Below are 17,120 nucleotides of genomic sequence, written 5' to 3'. Positions count from 1 at the left end.
TCTGCCTTTTTCAGCCCTCATTCCAATTCTGGTACAGGGTTTGTTTTCTGCTCAATTCATAGTACCTTGCCATTACTGCCTCCCTTGCTTTTGGCCTTAATGTTTCCTATGGGTGTTCTTGTCCAACAGAAATCTAGAAATTCTGGCAGCCAAGAGGACACCTGGGCATTAAACAGCCAAACAGTGTTAGTGAAATGCAAGATTTCTGGTCCCAGTTGCAGTCTCTGAAGGAGTGGGATATCTCATCTTTCAACCAAAGGTTTGTTTTTCTATCTGGTTATAGGCTCTTTCATCAGAAGTTACATTTCTCCTGTGTGGTACTCAGAAGTCAAAGCCATATATATCTACGACAGGCGAAAACTCCAGTGAGTATATGTTCTTTCAAACTCTCTGAAACTACTTCTGACACAGAAACTAAGCTTTGAAGGAGGAGAATGTACCCCATCAGATTCCTACTTAGAACATAATTTTAGGCCCAGCCTCATTTATTTAGTATATTGTTTTCATCTGATTAAGAATTAGAATGTACAGATCTTAAAGATACTATTTCTACATTGTCATAAGCCTAAAATTTTTTGTAGGGTCACTTGGTATATTTTCATTCATTTGTTTAGACCCCACATATTATTCTACCATTTCATTATCATATTTGTGAAGCAAGAGTAAAACTCTTCAGTGTAAAACATCATAGGCCTTGAGACGTGCTGTCATCTCTGCTTATAACTGTCTCCCCACTCAGCTGTCCCTGCTCATATCCGCATTACAATTCTCAAATTTCTTCCACAATCGTGTTCTCTTAATTTGTTATTGCTAAAACTAGAGAAAAGTTGACAGTCTTACCTTGGGAAACTAAGATGTCTATTTAACCTACCTCATTCCCATAACCTGTCTTTGCATATTTTTAATTTTTAAACATTTTAGATAAACTTGTAGGGTTTATAACTATTCATAGTCCAGGTTAATTTGGCTGATACTGAGTACATTTAGTTTCTTACTCTTAGACAGCCCGTACATCTGCCCTGTTACTTAACAGTGAAAAAAATGATCTAGCCAAGTTAGTGATTCTCTGGGAAGGCAAAAGGAAACTTCTACAATGAAGCATCTGATACTCTTCTCTGAAAATGTAAAAAAATATTTTAATTAGTTAAATGAGTTTGAATATTTAAACTCTGGATAACCCTTACAAATTGTTCTTTGAATTTAAAGTAATATTTTACCTATAGTCCAAAATCTTAGGGGCTCATTTTCTATGGCAGCTTCCTAAATTTAGATATTAAGAAAATGTTTTATCCAATCATTTCAAAAGTATACATAGAAAAGCTCTAATGGAAATATCAGAAGAAATATAAAATAAATATATGGAAGAATGACATTGTGATAAGAAATGGTTGGAAGACTTTTCAAGTAGATTATGCAGAAACTGACATATAAACAGAGTTTCTGTTTATATTCCAAAAATTATCCACTAAGCAGATTTCTCTTTTTTATTTTGTTTCTGAGCAAGAGAGAGAGAGAGAGAGAGAAAGGGAGACAGACAGACAGACAGAAAGGGAGAGAGATGAGAAGCATCAACTCATAGTTGTGGCACCTTAGTTGTTCATTCATTGCTTTCTCATGAGTGCCTTGACCAGGGGGGTCTAACTGAGCGAGTGACCCCTTGCTCAAGCCAGCAACCTTGGGCTGCAAGTCAATGACCTTGAGCTTCAAGCTAGCAACCTTTGGGTTCAAGCCAGTGACCATGGGGTCATGTTTATAATCCCACCCTCAAGCTGGCTACCCCATGCTCAAACTGGTGAGCCTGCACTCTAGCCAGCAGCGTTGGGGTGTCTGACCTGGGTCCTCAGTGGCCCAAGCCAATACTCTATCCACTGCACCACCACCTGGTTAGGCAGCAGATTCCTATCTTCATGGTCCAAAAATAAAATTGTTGAAAATGAGGTCAGTAGATCTAAACACAAATAAAGTATATTAGCCTTGACATTTTAAAAGTGAATTCAAGGAAAATATAGTTCTTTATCTACCTACACTAGATTTGATGGCACTAAACATCACTAATCATAAAGAATCATAGAACCTTCTCAACCGACTGCTAAACTTTCAACCAAGCAGAAATCTCTAGACAACATCAGTGAACTCAGGGTTTCCTAATTTCTGCTATAACCATTTTGGGGACAGATGTGTTCCACAAATTACATGAAAATTGTCCGCCCTTGACTCTCAACCAATTTTGTAATGAAAAATAAGAATGTACTCTTTGTTACAGAGTAGCTCTTTAAATATATAAAATAAATAATATCTAGTACCAAGTCATTCAGATGAAGGTATTTCCTGAAACTTTTAACATCTTAACAAATATTTAGCATTGTAGAGAAACTTCAATTAATCAATATTCTTTGGAAGTGGGACTCAGAACCAAACACAAGAATCCAGGTAGGAGCTGAGCAGTAAAAGAGCAGTCTTGTGAGACTGAGCCCAAATTAACTGGGGGGATCTGACGCTATCTCCAAGTAGATATTATCGGAATTAAGTTATAGGCTACCCAGCTTGTGTCACAGAATTGGTTGGTGTAGAAAAATCCTCATACATCTGGTGTTAGAAGTGCTGTGAGTATAGTAGTAGTGTGAGAATAAAGAAGAATCATAGGAGTAAGGCTAAAGATTTTTCCAAAACCATTGTCTAGACATAACATTGTTGTTCTTATGAGTTTCTCCCTTAATAAAACACATTATTTTGACCTGACATTTGTCAAAGGCATTTAAAAAAATGTTAATGTATTTTTCTATGGACGCTTTTTTAGTGTAGGATTTTTGACTCTTTCCTTTCTGACTGTAATGACATCAAGTATTATTTGAGACAACCAGTCCTCCTTCTTTTCCTCACCAATCTTGACTCTCATTGGGGCAGCCAATGAGTTGATTGAACCAGAAGATGGACACGTAATCCAAAGTCTTTCTCTTTTTAAATTGGAATCAAACAAAGATATTATATTCTTGCCTAGTGTGAAACAATGAGGTGTAGAAACTTTCAGCAGAGTGCCTCGTATGAATAAAGTTAGCCTGTGAAAGTAAAGCAATTTGTGATGAAAAGTAAGGTATACTCTGGCTACATTTGAGATCGTGCTTCCAAATATCCCTGGAGTTTAGCTGTACCCTTAGGTTCTTCATGGATATATGATATAATACATTTATTAAAAAGAAAAAGAAAAGAATAAAATCCACTTTGACAACAAAACAAGTTCTAAAATATAGATTTTTTAATCTAAAGTTTTTATTTATACCTCCCTCCTAACATTATGTCCTATATTAACTTCCTATTGTTACTGTAACTTGGTGCCTTAAACAATACAAATTTATTATCATAGGGTTCTGTAAATCAGAAATCTGACATGAGTCTCATTGTCTCTAAGCAAGAAGGTTTCTTTGTCTTCCTAGCTTCTAGACACCATCTAATTCCTTGGCTCAAGGCTCCTCTCCATCTTCAAAGTCAGCAATGCTGCATTTCTCTGGATTCTTTTGTCGTCACTTCTCTCCAATCCTGACCTCAACTGGGAAAAGTTCTTTTAAGAATTTTTGCAATTAAATTGGACCTACTGGGATAATCCAAGGAAATCTCATTTTATGGCCCATAATTTTAAGCCTATATGAAAAGTATTTTTTGCCATCCAATGTAACATATTTATAGGTTCTTAAGTTTTGGGAATGGGACTCCTTGGGAGTAGGGAGCATTGTTCTGCTTAAACCTAAAAAACAAACCAGCATTGATTCTATCTCTCACATTGTTCAATTAAGTAATAAAAATATATTCCACTGGGGCAGCCAGATACATTTCACATTAACAGAAGCATGGTAACATTATTTGGGAACAGTTGTTTAATTCACAGTGACTCCTTCCAAGTTGTTTTTTTCTGGAAAGAAAATTTTGGCTGGTTTATCTTCTTCTGAAGATGAGTTTGAAGATCCTTACTGGATTTTTCTTCCTAGCATACAATCAGGATGCAAACTCTGAGATGTAGAATTAAAAGTAGTTCCATACCCACAGACGTGAAGCCTGAGGCAGCTATCATTCCCGACTACTGAGAGTAAACACAGAGTCTCTCTTTGTTTCACTAATGGCTTTGTTTCCCCAAGCTGCTAGCACAACATCTGCCAGGCCAGAACGCACTCCTCCCACACACCACACAGCACCACTGCCGGCCAGATAAACGACCCGCGCTGCACTGCGTAAGGGCAAGTGCTTTCCAGGCACTGAGCAGGCAGTTTGCAAAAGGCAAAAACTCCCAACAGAAATGAAGCTGCAATCCTTCCTCTTCCAAAAATCTTTTGAGTAGTTATGGAGTTGCTGATTTTGTGATGATCTCATATTGTCGGCGATTTCATTGATTTTGTTTTCCAATATAACTGTTAACGATTACAATTCTCAGATAGGCAGAATGTGGGCAGATGCTCCTATGCTCACACATAGTTCTGCCAAGATATTTTTACATCTTTCTGCACTTAAAACAAAACGAAGACATGTGTTATAGATGCGTGCTACTGGTAAACCCCCAGCAGAAGAGAGTGTTTTGTATACTCATTTCCTGGATGAAGTATTATAACAACTCTACTTAGAAAAAAATGATCAGCTCTTTCAAAATATAAGAGATTTGCTTCTGAGGCACCTTAGAAAACATTTCTAATTACTAAAACCCAATGAAACGGCAATTTGGGTCAGCATATCCAAATGTCAACCCTGCTATTTCTAATTCAATATATACTTCTTGTCACATTTACTAGTTAAGCATTAAAATACAAAATGCTGCAACAGCTTATGCTCTGTTGATATTCGTTCATCTACTGTGCATCAGAAAGGCTCATTTCAAATATGGCATGAAAGAAAGAAAAGTAAGCAAAAAACAAACTCAGAAGAGACTTGAAATAAATTGCCTCAAGAAAAACACTCAAGAAGGAAAACTGCAAAATTAGAGCCTTACCTTGGGAGACTTAGGTAGACCCGCTGTCCTTTCTTCTGCTAAGTTGAGCAGAGCTAGCTTTGCTTTTTCCACTGAAGGATGTTTGGGTGGGCGAGGTGGGGGGTTCAAGAAAGAGCTTTCATATCTTCTCATCATGTAATACTGTTCTTCAGTGATCTCTTCAATCAGAGTCCTGACTAGAAATGATCCTGTATCCTGAAACACATTATTAACTAACTGAACAGTCATATTCCAGCGGCTGACTGAAATTTCCCAGCATTCTGTGGGGTTGGCAAGATCACTTATGAGTAGATAAGTGTCTGTGATAGCTTCCTCCAACTGCAGTCCTGGTGTAGCAGCCAAAATGTCTTCTTCAATGCAAAGATCTCTCACAGATACCTTCACATTGAAGGGCAAGTGGAACAGCGCACAAAGCTCAGAGATCTGGTACTGTTTCTTGTCATGAATCACCTCCACGAAGCCTCCTTCCATGTACAAAGGGAGTAGGGCTGCCTCGTAAGATGTTTTGAGGATTTTTTCACAGGCCAGGACATTCACCACTTTTCTGATTCCCTCACAGAGGACTTCAGTCGTCCGTGAGTGATGCACTAAAAACTGGTCCCCAACAGCTATGGATGACAACTCCTCGTGAGGGAGATGAAAGGCTTTGGTGGCCACCACGTGGAGAGGTTCCTTTTCGCTCTTCGCTATCTGGAGGTCATAAACTGTTGGGAACTCCCGAGGTCGCCGCTTGAATTTGCCTTTATAGCTAGTGGGGATTAAAAAGTGTCTTTTAGGAAAACTGCTTCTGATTTCTGAAGCTAAGATCCTTGATGCCTGGTACTTTTTGTGAATCACAATGGTTTTCCCAGGCTGTAAAATGTTTCTGGGGAGCAGGTTTCCCGGAGATGCTTCTATGACTTCTGCCACTATGGGGAACTCTTTACTGGTCATTTCAGAGAGATCTTGTGTAGACAACAGCTGAAGAAACCAGTTGGCATCATAACTGTCAGTAATGTCTTTGACTTCAACGTCTAAACTGGGGAGGATTCGGACTATATCCTTTTGGACTGAAAAACAAAAAAGTATGACATTTTGCACATCAAAACGTTGCCGTGAGGTCTTATCAGAATCCCTCCATAGATAAATATAATTTTTTAAAACCTCAGATATTCATGATATAACATTTCTTATATGTGACTTTTCATTTTACAAATTTTAAAATGAAATCGATCATATATAAAACCAATATCCATAAACCTGTTACTCAGCTTAAAAATAGACATTAACCGACCTTGGAACCTTTGAATCTCACTAAAAGCACATCCTCCTTATTGCAACCAAAAAGTAACAATTTCTCTGATTCTAGTATTAATTATTCTTCATTTTTCTTTGTAATTTTTTTCACACATAACATACATAAATATATGTGCATGTGGGTTGATATCTTTATGTGTGAATTTTCCCCCCAAAGGTTTATTATATATATTATTATGTCATGCTCTTGAGGACCATAAAATATATACAATAGAAGAAAGTTTTGGTACTTCAAATAAGACCCTTCCTGCATAAGGCGCAAGACATATATTCTTTAAATAAAATTTTATCATGTGTAGTATAGACACATTTGGAAACCATGGGATATAGATACTTAAGATTAATATGCTGCTAACAAGAATTAAGGGCTATTTCAAAATGAATATGAAGTGATAAGATATCCTCTAATTTTTGTGAGCATTATGTATGAAAACAGATACCAATAGGCAATCATTTTATTTATGTCTTTTTCTGTTGGTGCTACACTAACACCTGGATTGAAAAGGGTGGCACAAGATGGTCAGAGACAAAGGAGCCACTCAGGAGCCCTAGGTATATTTGCGGGGGGCTTACTCATGTATTCTGTGCCTGATGTGTCACAGGGGACTGATGAATCTCTATATTCTTTCCTAGAGCCTACTGTCTCCAAAGTCTTTATTTGAGACTATGGAGACACTTAAAATATTGTCCTGAAATTACCTGCTCCTCAAGTACTACCTCATATAGCAGTCTTAAAATGGTTTTGCATTAAAAATGAGATTACATGTTATTATTAATAGGATTTTATAATGAGTCATATTTTGACATCTTTCTAACACTCAATGTTTTACACTGTTTACCATTGTGTCCCAATATCTCCAGGCATCCTTCTGTCAATATTCTTTCTTCCTTGTATGCTTTTGAAAATCAATAATTTGGAAGATTTAGAAGATAAAACTTCCTTTTATGAAACTTTATATTGTTATTTTTCATATTATTAACTATTTATACAATATCTGAAAATTATAATTTTATACTTTCTGTCATATTACTTGTACATTCTGTGTTCAAAGTTCCTGAAGACACAACATGGAAAAGTATTATTTCTTCAACTACAAAAAAAGAAAAAAGAAAAAATCAAAGCTTATCTATAGGCTGAAGGTTGGTAGAAATAGTACAAAAAAAATTCTTCAAGATAAAAAGAGGTAGGGGCTAAAAGAACACTTCTTAAATTTATAATTTATTTTTATAAGATTTAGCATACCCAGATTTTTAAGATTGTTGAAACAGGCTTCCTTGAAACCCAAAGTAATTCTAGAAATTCTAAAATCTCAGTTATTTAGATGAAAATGAACCAGGTTTAAGAGTTGTAGAGATAGCAATAGACAGGCTTACATCATTTCTCAGTCAAGGGAACAGCTAGACATTGGTAGAATGGATATTGTTAAGCAATTTCTGAGAGTCCTAAATTGATCCATCAGAAAATAGGCACCTTAATGCGAACTGGAGCCTGATCTATACTTGGGCCCAAACTGGGTAGGGAGGGCAAGGAATTTTCTTAATAACTGAGGAGGACTTTTTGCTGCCAGAGGAAGCTTCCAGGCCAGGCTGACCTTTGTTAAGTTTTTGTTTGTTTGTTTGTTTGTTTGCAATTTCTGACCTGTCTTTAATATTTCCATACCAAATTTACTAGAGATATGCTAGCCTATCTCATCCTACTTAATATATCAATAGCACTTCACAGAGTAGATTTGATTAGCTCCTCTTTGCTATTATTCCCTCAGTTATTTCTTTATCTTATTTAAGATTCTTCTCAGTTTCTTTTCTGGTTTCTTCTCTCTACACACCACCCACTCTTCCCACCCTCTCACATCTTGGTTCTCTTCCTTTCTCTATCTTCATTGACTCCCACTATAATCTTAAATCTCATGCCTGTAAGTACCATCTGTATGCTCATGATTTCCCAAAGTATATTTCTAGCCAAATATTTTCTGCATTCCAGATACCTACTTAGGATTTCTACTTGGATATCTAATAGATATCTCAAAATTAACATGCCCAAGCTGAAATTCAGATCTTTCCAACCAAACCTTAGTTAATATGTAGCTCTTTCTATCTCAGTTATTGAGGACTTCATTCTCTTTATTTAGCCGGAGATCTCAGAAACGTCTTTGGATTTTCTCTTTTTCTAATACCTACCATGTAAGCTACATTATCTCTTGCCAGTTTTATTGCAATGGTTTCCTAAACAGATTTCTTATACTCAAATCAGTATAAGTCAGCCAAAGATTTTTTTTTCATATTAAATTAATTATGTCTCTGTTAATAAACCCACAAATCCTTTTCATTCAGAATAACTCAATACCCTTTTCACAGTCCTAGGTACCACTTGGATCTCTTGTGCCTCAATATTGCCTCACTCTAGCTTACTGCTGCCTCTATGTTTTTTTGTTTGTTTTTTAATTTGTATTTTTAAGACTTTATACATTTGAGAGAGAGAGAGAGAGAGAGAGAGAGAGAAAAGGAGAGAGGAGCAGGAAGCATCAACTCCCATATGTGCCTTGACTAGGCAAGCCCAGGGTTTTGAACTGGCGATCTCAGCGTTCCAGGTCGATGCTTTATCCACTGCGCCACCACAGGTCAGGCTGCCTCCCTGTTTTTAATTAAGTCTTTCTCTGCATGTCCTGTTTCCTCTGCTTGCTACATCTTTCAGCCAGATATATTTATGGTTACCACCTCTAGTTATGCTTCAAGTCTGCTTAACTATCATCTTCTCAATGCGACTTGCTCAGTAAGTACTTGCCATATTCTGAATGTTTGTGTCCTCTTGAAACCTAATCCCCAAAGGATGGTATTAGGAGGTAGAAATTCTGGGAGATGAGAAGGTCATGAGATTAGTGCCCTTATTAAAGAGACCCCAGAGAGCTCCCTCAATCATTTTCCCTGTGAGAACACAATGAGAAGATAACTGTTGCTGAAACAGGAAGCAGACCCTCATCAGACACCAAATCTGCCAGCATCTTGACCTTGAATTTCCCAGCCCTCAGGACAATAAGAAATAAATTTCTGTTGTGTATAAGCCATCCAGTCTATGATATATTGTTCTAGCCAATAAATGAACTAAGAAAATACTGTAATTAAAATTGTAACTATATATCACTTGTCTTCTCTGTTTCTTTATTTTCCATGTCACCCTTCACCTTCAATAATTCCATATAATTTGTTTATTTATTATAACCATTGTTTGTTTGTTTCCCTAGCCTGGAATATATGCTCCTTAGGGACAGGAGTCTTTGATTGTTTTGTCAATGTATCTACATGTTTAGAATGTACCTGGCACACAGCAGGTATTAAATAATTTGAATGAATAAAAATAATTTCAAGAACAATGTCCTTGATTGAGTATTAAAAAAGTGATCTGGTTTACATGTGGCATTCACTGTAAAATTTAATTGGAAAGAAAATAGTTTCTACTGCTAAAACTTCTGCTATATATCACAGAAGGTATTATATATTCATTTAAAACTTGTCCATTTAGGTTGTATTTTATCTTAATGGCTGACTAACTACAATAAATAATTTATTGTTTGGTTTCTACAAAGTAATTATCTAGACATTTTAGAAAATAATAATCATGGTGCATATGCCTCAAGAGGAGATTCAGTACAGGGAAATAGCACATGCAATGAAAATAAACAACTCTTCTGAGGTCAATCGGAGAATTGAAGTCAGAGGGAAAACCATCACTCCTAAAACTAGAGAAGTTGGTGAATACAGAGAGTTACAGCTTAATGGGAGCAAAAACCACTGCTGGAGCAACAACTGGAAGAACATATTTAGAGTAATTGACTAATTGTTGGAGACTAAGCATGGACAAGCTTGAAAGATAAAATTTCTGGATGGCCAGGCTTAGCACGCAGTCTGTGGGTTATGAATGAGATAGATTCTATAGGTTGGTTCTTTAGTTGAAATTGTATATAGGTTAAGACAAGTACATTTACCTATTAAATGCAACTTAGACAGATGTGTGTCTTAACATAGTATTTATTTTTACCTTTCTTTGCATATAAATACTTAAACATTTCCAATCCTACAGAACCTATCTTGTTCATAATCTGGGGACTGCCTATACATTCAAGAGCCCACCAGGTTTTCAGGATAAAGATCAAATAAAAATTCTTCATGCTTTAGGAAGTGTGAGGGAAAAAGTGACCATTTTGAAATATATTCAGAGAATTTAGTTCTTTCTAAAAAGTAAAATAATTTATCACAGCTTAACTAACTTGGGTTTTTACCAGAGTCTAACCAACATGGGGCAGGGAATTACCCAACTCAGGTCACCTCTCTTCTTCACCATGAGGTAAGGGAAATACCCAGCTCCAACCTCTATTCTCCACTATCCATTCTGTCTGGCTAAGGGGGCGTGAGAAGGAGAAGTGAGAAGTACTTGTGAAGGTTAAAAACTAAAAACACAGGGCTACCAGAAGACTGAGACCTATTTATATGGTCTATCCTCCCCCATACCTTATTGTTCATATCAATAGGACATTTATATACTAATAATGATTACAACATTTAAAAATGGTATTTATGATTCTATTTAAGAAGCAGTAGCCAGGAAAGCCAACAGAGGAGGCAAAAAACAAGGATACTAAATTAAATTTTAGCTTCTGCCACCAACAGCTATAGCAAACTGTAAACAGCTTATCTCCTAGCAGGTAAACATAAAACTTCACACCAAAGGTCTATTTATATCAGTTTCTTTTACCCAATAGATCATGTCTAGTTTTCAATAAAAAAATTACAAGGTATGTTAAAAGGCAAACAGCATAGTTTGAAGAGACAAAGCAAACATCAAAATTAGACTCAGATATGGCAAAGATTTTGGAATTATCAGACTGAGAATTTATTTTCTTTTCTTTTTTTTAATTTTAATTTTAGGAAATTAAATTTAATGGAGTGACATTGATCAATAAGAGTACACAGGTTTTAGGTAAACATTTCTATAGCATTTGAACTGTTGGTTATGTTGCATACCCATCCCCGAAATCAGATCATTTTCCATCATTGTATATTTGTTCCTCTTTATTCCCCTCTCCCCACCTCAGACTAAGAATATAAAACATGATTAATATCCTATGGGCACTAGTGAAAAAGAAAACATAAGAAATGATGGGTAATGTAAACAGAGAGATGAGAACTCAAAGAAATAATCAAAAAGAAATTCTAGAGACTAAAAACACTGTTAACAGTAATGAAGAATGATTTAGATGTGTTCATACTGGACACAACAAAGGAAGAAAATCAGTGATCCTGAAGATATATCAATAGAAATTTCCCAAAAAGAAAGGAAAGAAAATGAATTAAAAATTGAACAGAATATGTGAAACATGTGAAACAATTACAAAAGGTATAACATACATAAACCTGAAAGAAATGAGAATGCCTAAAGAAAAAGAAGAGAGAAAAGAACAGAAGCAATATTTGAGGTAATAGTTCCTAAACATTTTCCAAAATTAATGAAGCATAGAGAATAACAAACAGAATAAATAACAAAAAATCAACATCTAAGCATATCATATTCAAACTACAGAAAAACAAAGAAAAGAGAAAACTTGAAGAAGTCAGAAGAAAAAAGAATCTTGCTGAACTAAGAATAAAAATTACATTGGATTTCTCTCCATAAACCATGAAAACAGAAAGACAGTGTGTACAATATTTAAAGTATTAAAAGAAAAAAAAACACATCGACTGAGAATTATGTATCCAAAGTGATTATCCTACAAAAGTCAAGATGGCAAAATATGCCACCCCAAAATGTGCCGCTTTTGCATAAGGATTATTTTGAACTAAAGATACTTGAAAAACATCAAATGCAAGAAAGGCATTCTGATCTCCTCTTTTTTTCTGGAAACAGGAGACAAAATCTTCCATGTTAAAGATTACTTCTGGTAAATGTTTCCCTTACCAGAAGTAAAGAAACTAGGGGAAGTAAAATATTCTATACAAATAAATGTTCACCTTACCAGAAGTAAAGAAACTAAGGGAAGTAAAATATTCTATACAAATAAACTTTGTTAAAATAATTCTTACCTTCCTTTAACCTCCTCACATAGTTTAGTTACTTCTTCATAATTGTCTCTGTTTGTTTAACTCTATCTAAAAGCATGTAGATCTCACCATTTTGGGGGGTCTTTATTTTCTGATAAGGATTCCCGTGTCACATAAAACTTAGGTAAATCTGTCATGTAAAACATACATATCTACATAAAGAGAAGAAGAGTGTTAAAGAAGGAATAAATGAAGGCAAGTAAAATAATTTCTCCTATTCTTAATTGGCATAACTGATAACAGTTTGTTCAAAATAATAATAGAATAATAGAGTACTTATAGCTCATAAATAATGAAAAGAATGACAATAATGTTATTCGGAAAAGGAAAGAGGAGTTGAGAATACTCTGTCATAATGTATCTGCACTACTCAGGAAGTGGTATAAATTGTTTGAACGTGGACTTAGATTACAAATGAAGATTGCCAACTCTACTGAAACCACTAAAAGTATTTTTAAGTATAATTGATATGATGAGAGAAGAGAAAATTGAATCACATAAAAGGAATAATGGAGGTGGGGCGCTGAAAAAGAGTGAAAGAAATAATAAATCTAGTTTGGGGATGGAGATAAAGATATGAAAGACGTAGCTGTAACATGAGCCTTTGAGGATAGGGAGAAATTACAAACCAAAATAGGAGACGTAAAAACCAGTATAGTTAATGATTAACATGTAATCCAGTCTTGGGATTTCAAACTAGAAGACAGGGTCTGGACAGAAGATCCCCTGAAATTAAGATTATAAGTATGGGTCAACTCCTTGCATACCAGGCAGAGGATGAATAACACTTTCAGGAGGATATCAAAATATTTGAGATTAAGATTGACCAATTTAAATTAAGAATATGACAGATTAATTTGACAGCACAATGGAAGAAAAGCCAAAATCAGAGTATTTGCTTTTTTGTGTGTGTCTACTACCTGCAATGAAGCCCATAGGTACCCAATGTACTGACAATTCAATCTGCCTGATTATTTTGCATCAACTTCAAATGTTTTTTATTCTGCTCTCATGTCTGTTAATACAGTAGAACAAAATCCTTCTTAGTTGTTTTATACTATTCTCTTTACTCTTTCAAGTTTTAAGTTCTCCATAGCCAGAAGTTAAAATAAAAATTCATATTTGTTCAAAATTACCTAGAATTTTGAAATTATATCCTAAATTATAAAACTGGAGGAGGATTAACAAATTTTCATGACAAATTTGATTATTACTAAACATATTTCCAAGACAAAGATAAATAAATCAACATTGTTTCTTATAAAAAAAAAACAAACCTTGTCATGCTTATAAAACTATGCTAAAAATCAAGAGGAGAGAAAAACACGATAAAAGTTTTATAATCTTTTGTCAATTTGTCAGCTTTATAATACCACTGCTTATATGTATTTCAGTATACATAACTCTAGTCATGTGTATGTGTGTATGTTACATATTCTTTAAACAAATATTTGTTATTTTATAATTGGAAAATATAACTTTCTGTCCACTTACCCACCCCAGCAAAACAAACAACAATAAAAGCAATCTATAGAGCGTAAGCTAAATTAGAAAATTTCCCTAAAAGTTATATTGACTTCAAAATGAGCATGAGATAAGAAGGTAACAATTCAAAGCACTGGAGACATTCCTCAATGTGTTTATTACAAATTTTCAAGTTTTTGGTTAATCTGAAGTAAAAATAATATATACTCATGCAAACTTCAACTTCCCAAATATTCTTTCTGGGAGATCATGAATTGTTCTTGCTTGGGTATGTTTATTGGTAATTTGTGAGGAGCCACTGAGCCACTTCACTCACAGGTGTTGTAAGGTACCAAAAACTACAGAATTAATATTAATATTTTAAGAGACTTGAAATTATTAATTTGGGTTAAGGTGTGCAGAGAAATTGTGAGAATAGTCTCTGTACTGTGTGATTGGCATAACCAGGATGGCCCTTGGCATTATATTGTAAATCAAAGGGGAGGAAAACATGGATCCCCAGACATTCCACCACACCTGTGGGGAAAGGGGTGAATGGCTAGCCAGGTGCAGGAAGAGAAAAGCCAAAATAAACCTTTTCTTAGAACTATGAGCCATTTGCGGGCATTTGTCCCCACGGAAACTACCTCTCCTATGTAAATGTATGTGGTTAATACATGTGACTCTGGACAGAGAGATGTCGGATGAACACTAGAAAATATAGGAATGCCTTTTAATATGTAAAGAGACATCTTTCTACCAATGTGTTGATTTGTAAATTTTGTTTTCTCCAAAAGGATGTATGGCTTGCAAATTGAACATGGTCCTAACATGTTAAAGGACATATGACTATAACCAATAGTGGTAAAAGGCTCCTAATTACAATTTTTGCTTCTGTACTTACAAAACTATAAAAACTAGGTAAAACAAAGGGCCAGCGCGCCTCCCTCAGATTTCTGTTGGAGTTGCCGCCGCTTGACCAAGCTAGACAATAAAGCTTTGGTGTGCAATCGATGGACCTTGTTCCTGTCTTCAATGTTTTGGGTCCCTCCCAATTGGGCTTAACAATTTGAAAGGGAGCTCTTGTGAAAAAAAAATGTCCATTCCATTTTTTTCAAAAAGGCTGCACAGGTTTGCTCTTTATGCTGCTGAGTCATTTCACTAAACTCCGTCTGTCTGCCTATTCTCTTAGGGAAAGCCCCTGAAAAGTCGTGGCTGATGTTCATCATAATGTGGTACTTTTCTGCATTTCCCACTGCAACAACTCTTTTAGCTACCTGTGAATTTGAGGAACCACGTTAAATATTATTTTTTAAAAAGTAAAGATTTACCATTAAGCTTGAACAATGTTGGGTAATGCATGTTTCCTTGGAGAATTAATATTTAATTCTAGAATATACTCAATCTCAACTCAGCATACGGGGACCTGTCTTTTTTAATTGGACCTGACTTTGTAGTGTAGGGCTGGAATTCTGCTGAGTCAATCCTATTTGAATGTTGAAGGCAAAGTTTGTTTTTTGGGGGTTTTTTGGGGGTTTTTTTGTGTGTGAAAGAGACAGAGAGAGACAAAGAGAGGGACAGATAGAGACAGACAGACAGGAAGGGAGAGAAATGAGAAGCATCAACTCTTTGTTGCGGCACCATAGTTGTTCATTGATTGCTTTCTCCCATGTGCCTTAACCCCAGGGGCTACTGCAGACCCAGTGACCCCTTGGTCAATCCAGAGATCTTGGGCTCAAGCTGGTGAGCCTTGCTCAAGCCAGATGAACCCGCATTCCAGCCGGTAACCTTGGAGTTTCAAACTTGGGTCCTCCACACCCCTGTCTGACGCTCTATCCACTGCGCAACCACCTGGTCAGAAAAGGCAAAGTGTTTTTATCTAAACAAGTTTGGTAAATTTTAGGCCTGCAGTTTCTCTCAATTTATAGTTCTGCCTAAATAATTTTTAACAACAATAATAATTCATATATTTGCTGAAATTTTCCTAAGAATAATTTGTTTGCTATTTAGTTTTCAAAAGTATACTTAGTTCTCTCAAAAGTGCTTTCATAAATTTCATCTCCAGTTCTCAAATATTCAGTGAATTGTTTTGTTTACATTTGCATTACATTATGCCCTTTATGGTGCTTCTTAGATGCACTAATAATTTTTTAGTGCTGTCTTATTCTAGACTTTTAAATTAAAATTTGCTTTATAGTTCATCCATTTGGTCTCAGTTTTCTTTATGACTATTCTGTCCTTTTTTTATTTAATTAACTTTATTACAACTTAAGAGAAGCTATACTGTGATTTTCCATTTTATTAGATGGTTCTCTTCTGGTTCTACTACTGCTTGTATTTAGAAATAGAGAAAGTGCCTTTTGGATTACTCTCTAATATTTGTAGCAGAAAGAAAATCATGACCCTCATTAAGAAATTAAGATTAATTTAAAATGAATATACTGACTTTGATATGGGTTTATTTGTAATACTGCTATGTCTTAACATTTTCACTTGGTTTATAAATACTAAATAAAGTGAATAGCTATTTCTTATACTGGATGATACATGTCAATATCTTTTCCCCAATGACATTTGTAATGGTTAATTTTATGTGTCAACTTGACTGGGCTATTGTACCCAGTTACTTAATTGAAGAGTAATCAGGTGTTGCTGTGAAAGTATTTTGTAGGTATGGCTAAAACCTAAATTAGTTGACTTTAAGTAAACGGTGTTACTCTCAGTAATGTGGCTGAGCCTCATCCAATCAGTCGAAGGCATCAAGAGCAAAAGTGAGGTTCCCCAGAGAAGAAATTCTGCCTCAAGACTGTAGCATCGCACTGTGGTTTTAGTTTATATTTCTTTGACAATTAGTGAAGTTGAGCATATTTTCATATGTCTATTGGCCATCTGTATATCCTCTCAGGAGAATATATTACAGATCCTTTGCCCTTTTTTTGTGTGTGTGACAGAGACAGAGAGAGAGACTGAGAGAGGAACAGGTAGGGACAAACAAGAAGGAAGAGAGGTAAAAAGCATCAATTCTTTATTGCGGCACCTTAGTTGTTCATTGATTATTTTCTCATATGTGCTTGACTGGGGAGCTACAGCAGATTGAGGGACCCCTTGCACAAGCCAGCGACCTTGGGTCCAAGCTGGTGAGCTTTGCTCAAACCAGATGAGCCTGCGCTCAAGCTGGTGACCTCGGGGTTTTGAACTTGGGTCCTCTTTGTCCCATCCGATGCTCTATCCACTGAGCCACAGCCTTGTCAGGCTTTTTTGCCCATTTTTTTAATTGGATGGTTTTTTAGGTGTTGAATTT

The 17,120-nt window shown here is 35.6% G+C and overlaps 1 protein-coding gene across 1 annotated transcript in view; it reads right to left on the bottom strand.

Annotated features, from left to right (window-relative positions):
• Nucleotides 1–17,120, bottom strand: part of THEMIS (thymocyte selection associated) — a 192,975-nt gene that overhangs the window by 91,169 nt on the left and 84,686 nt on the right. The window contains exon 4 of the mRNA XM_066373279.1: nt 4,970–6,018. Coding sequence (XP_066229376.1) covers nt 4,970–6,018 — 1,049 coding nt within the window. The remainder of the gene's footprint in view (nt 1–4,969; nt 6,019–17,120) is intronic.

This window comes from Saccopteryx leptura, chromosome 3 (assembly GCF_036850995.1).
Source record: "Saccopteryx leptura isolate mSacLep1 chromosome 3, mSacLep1_pri_phased_curated, whole genome shotgun sequence".
Taxonomy (NCBI): domain Eukaryota; kingdom Metazoa; phylum Chordata; class Mammalia; order Chiroptera; family Emballonuridae; genus Saccopteryx; species Saccopteryx leptura.
The sequence above is the reverse complement of the archived record's forward strand: the minus strand, read 5'-3'. Positions and strand labels throughout refer to the sequence as shown.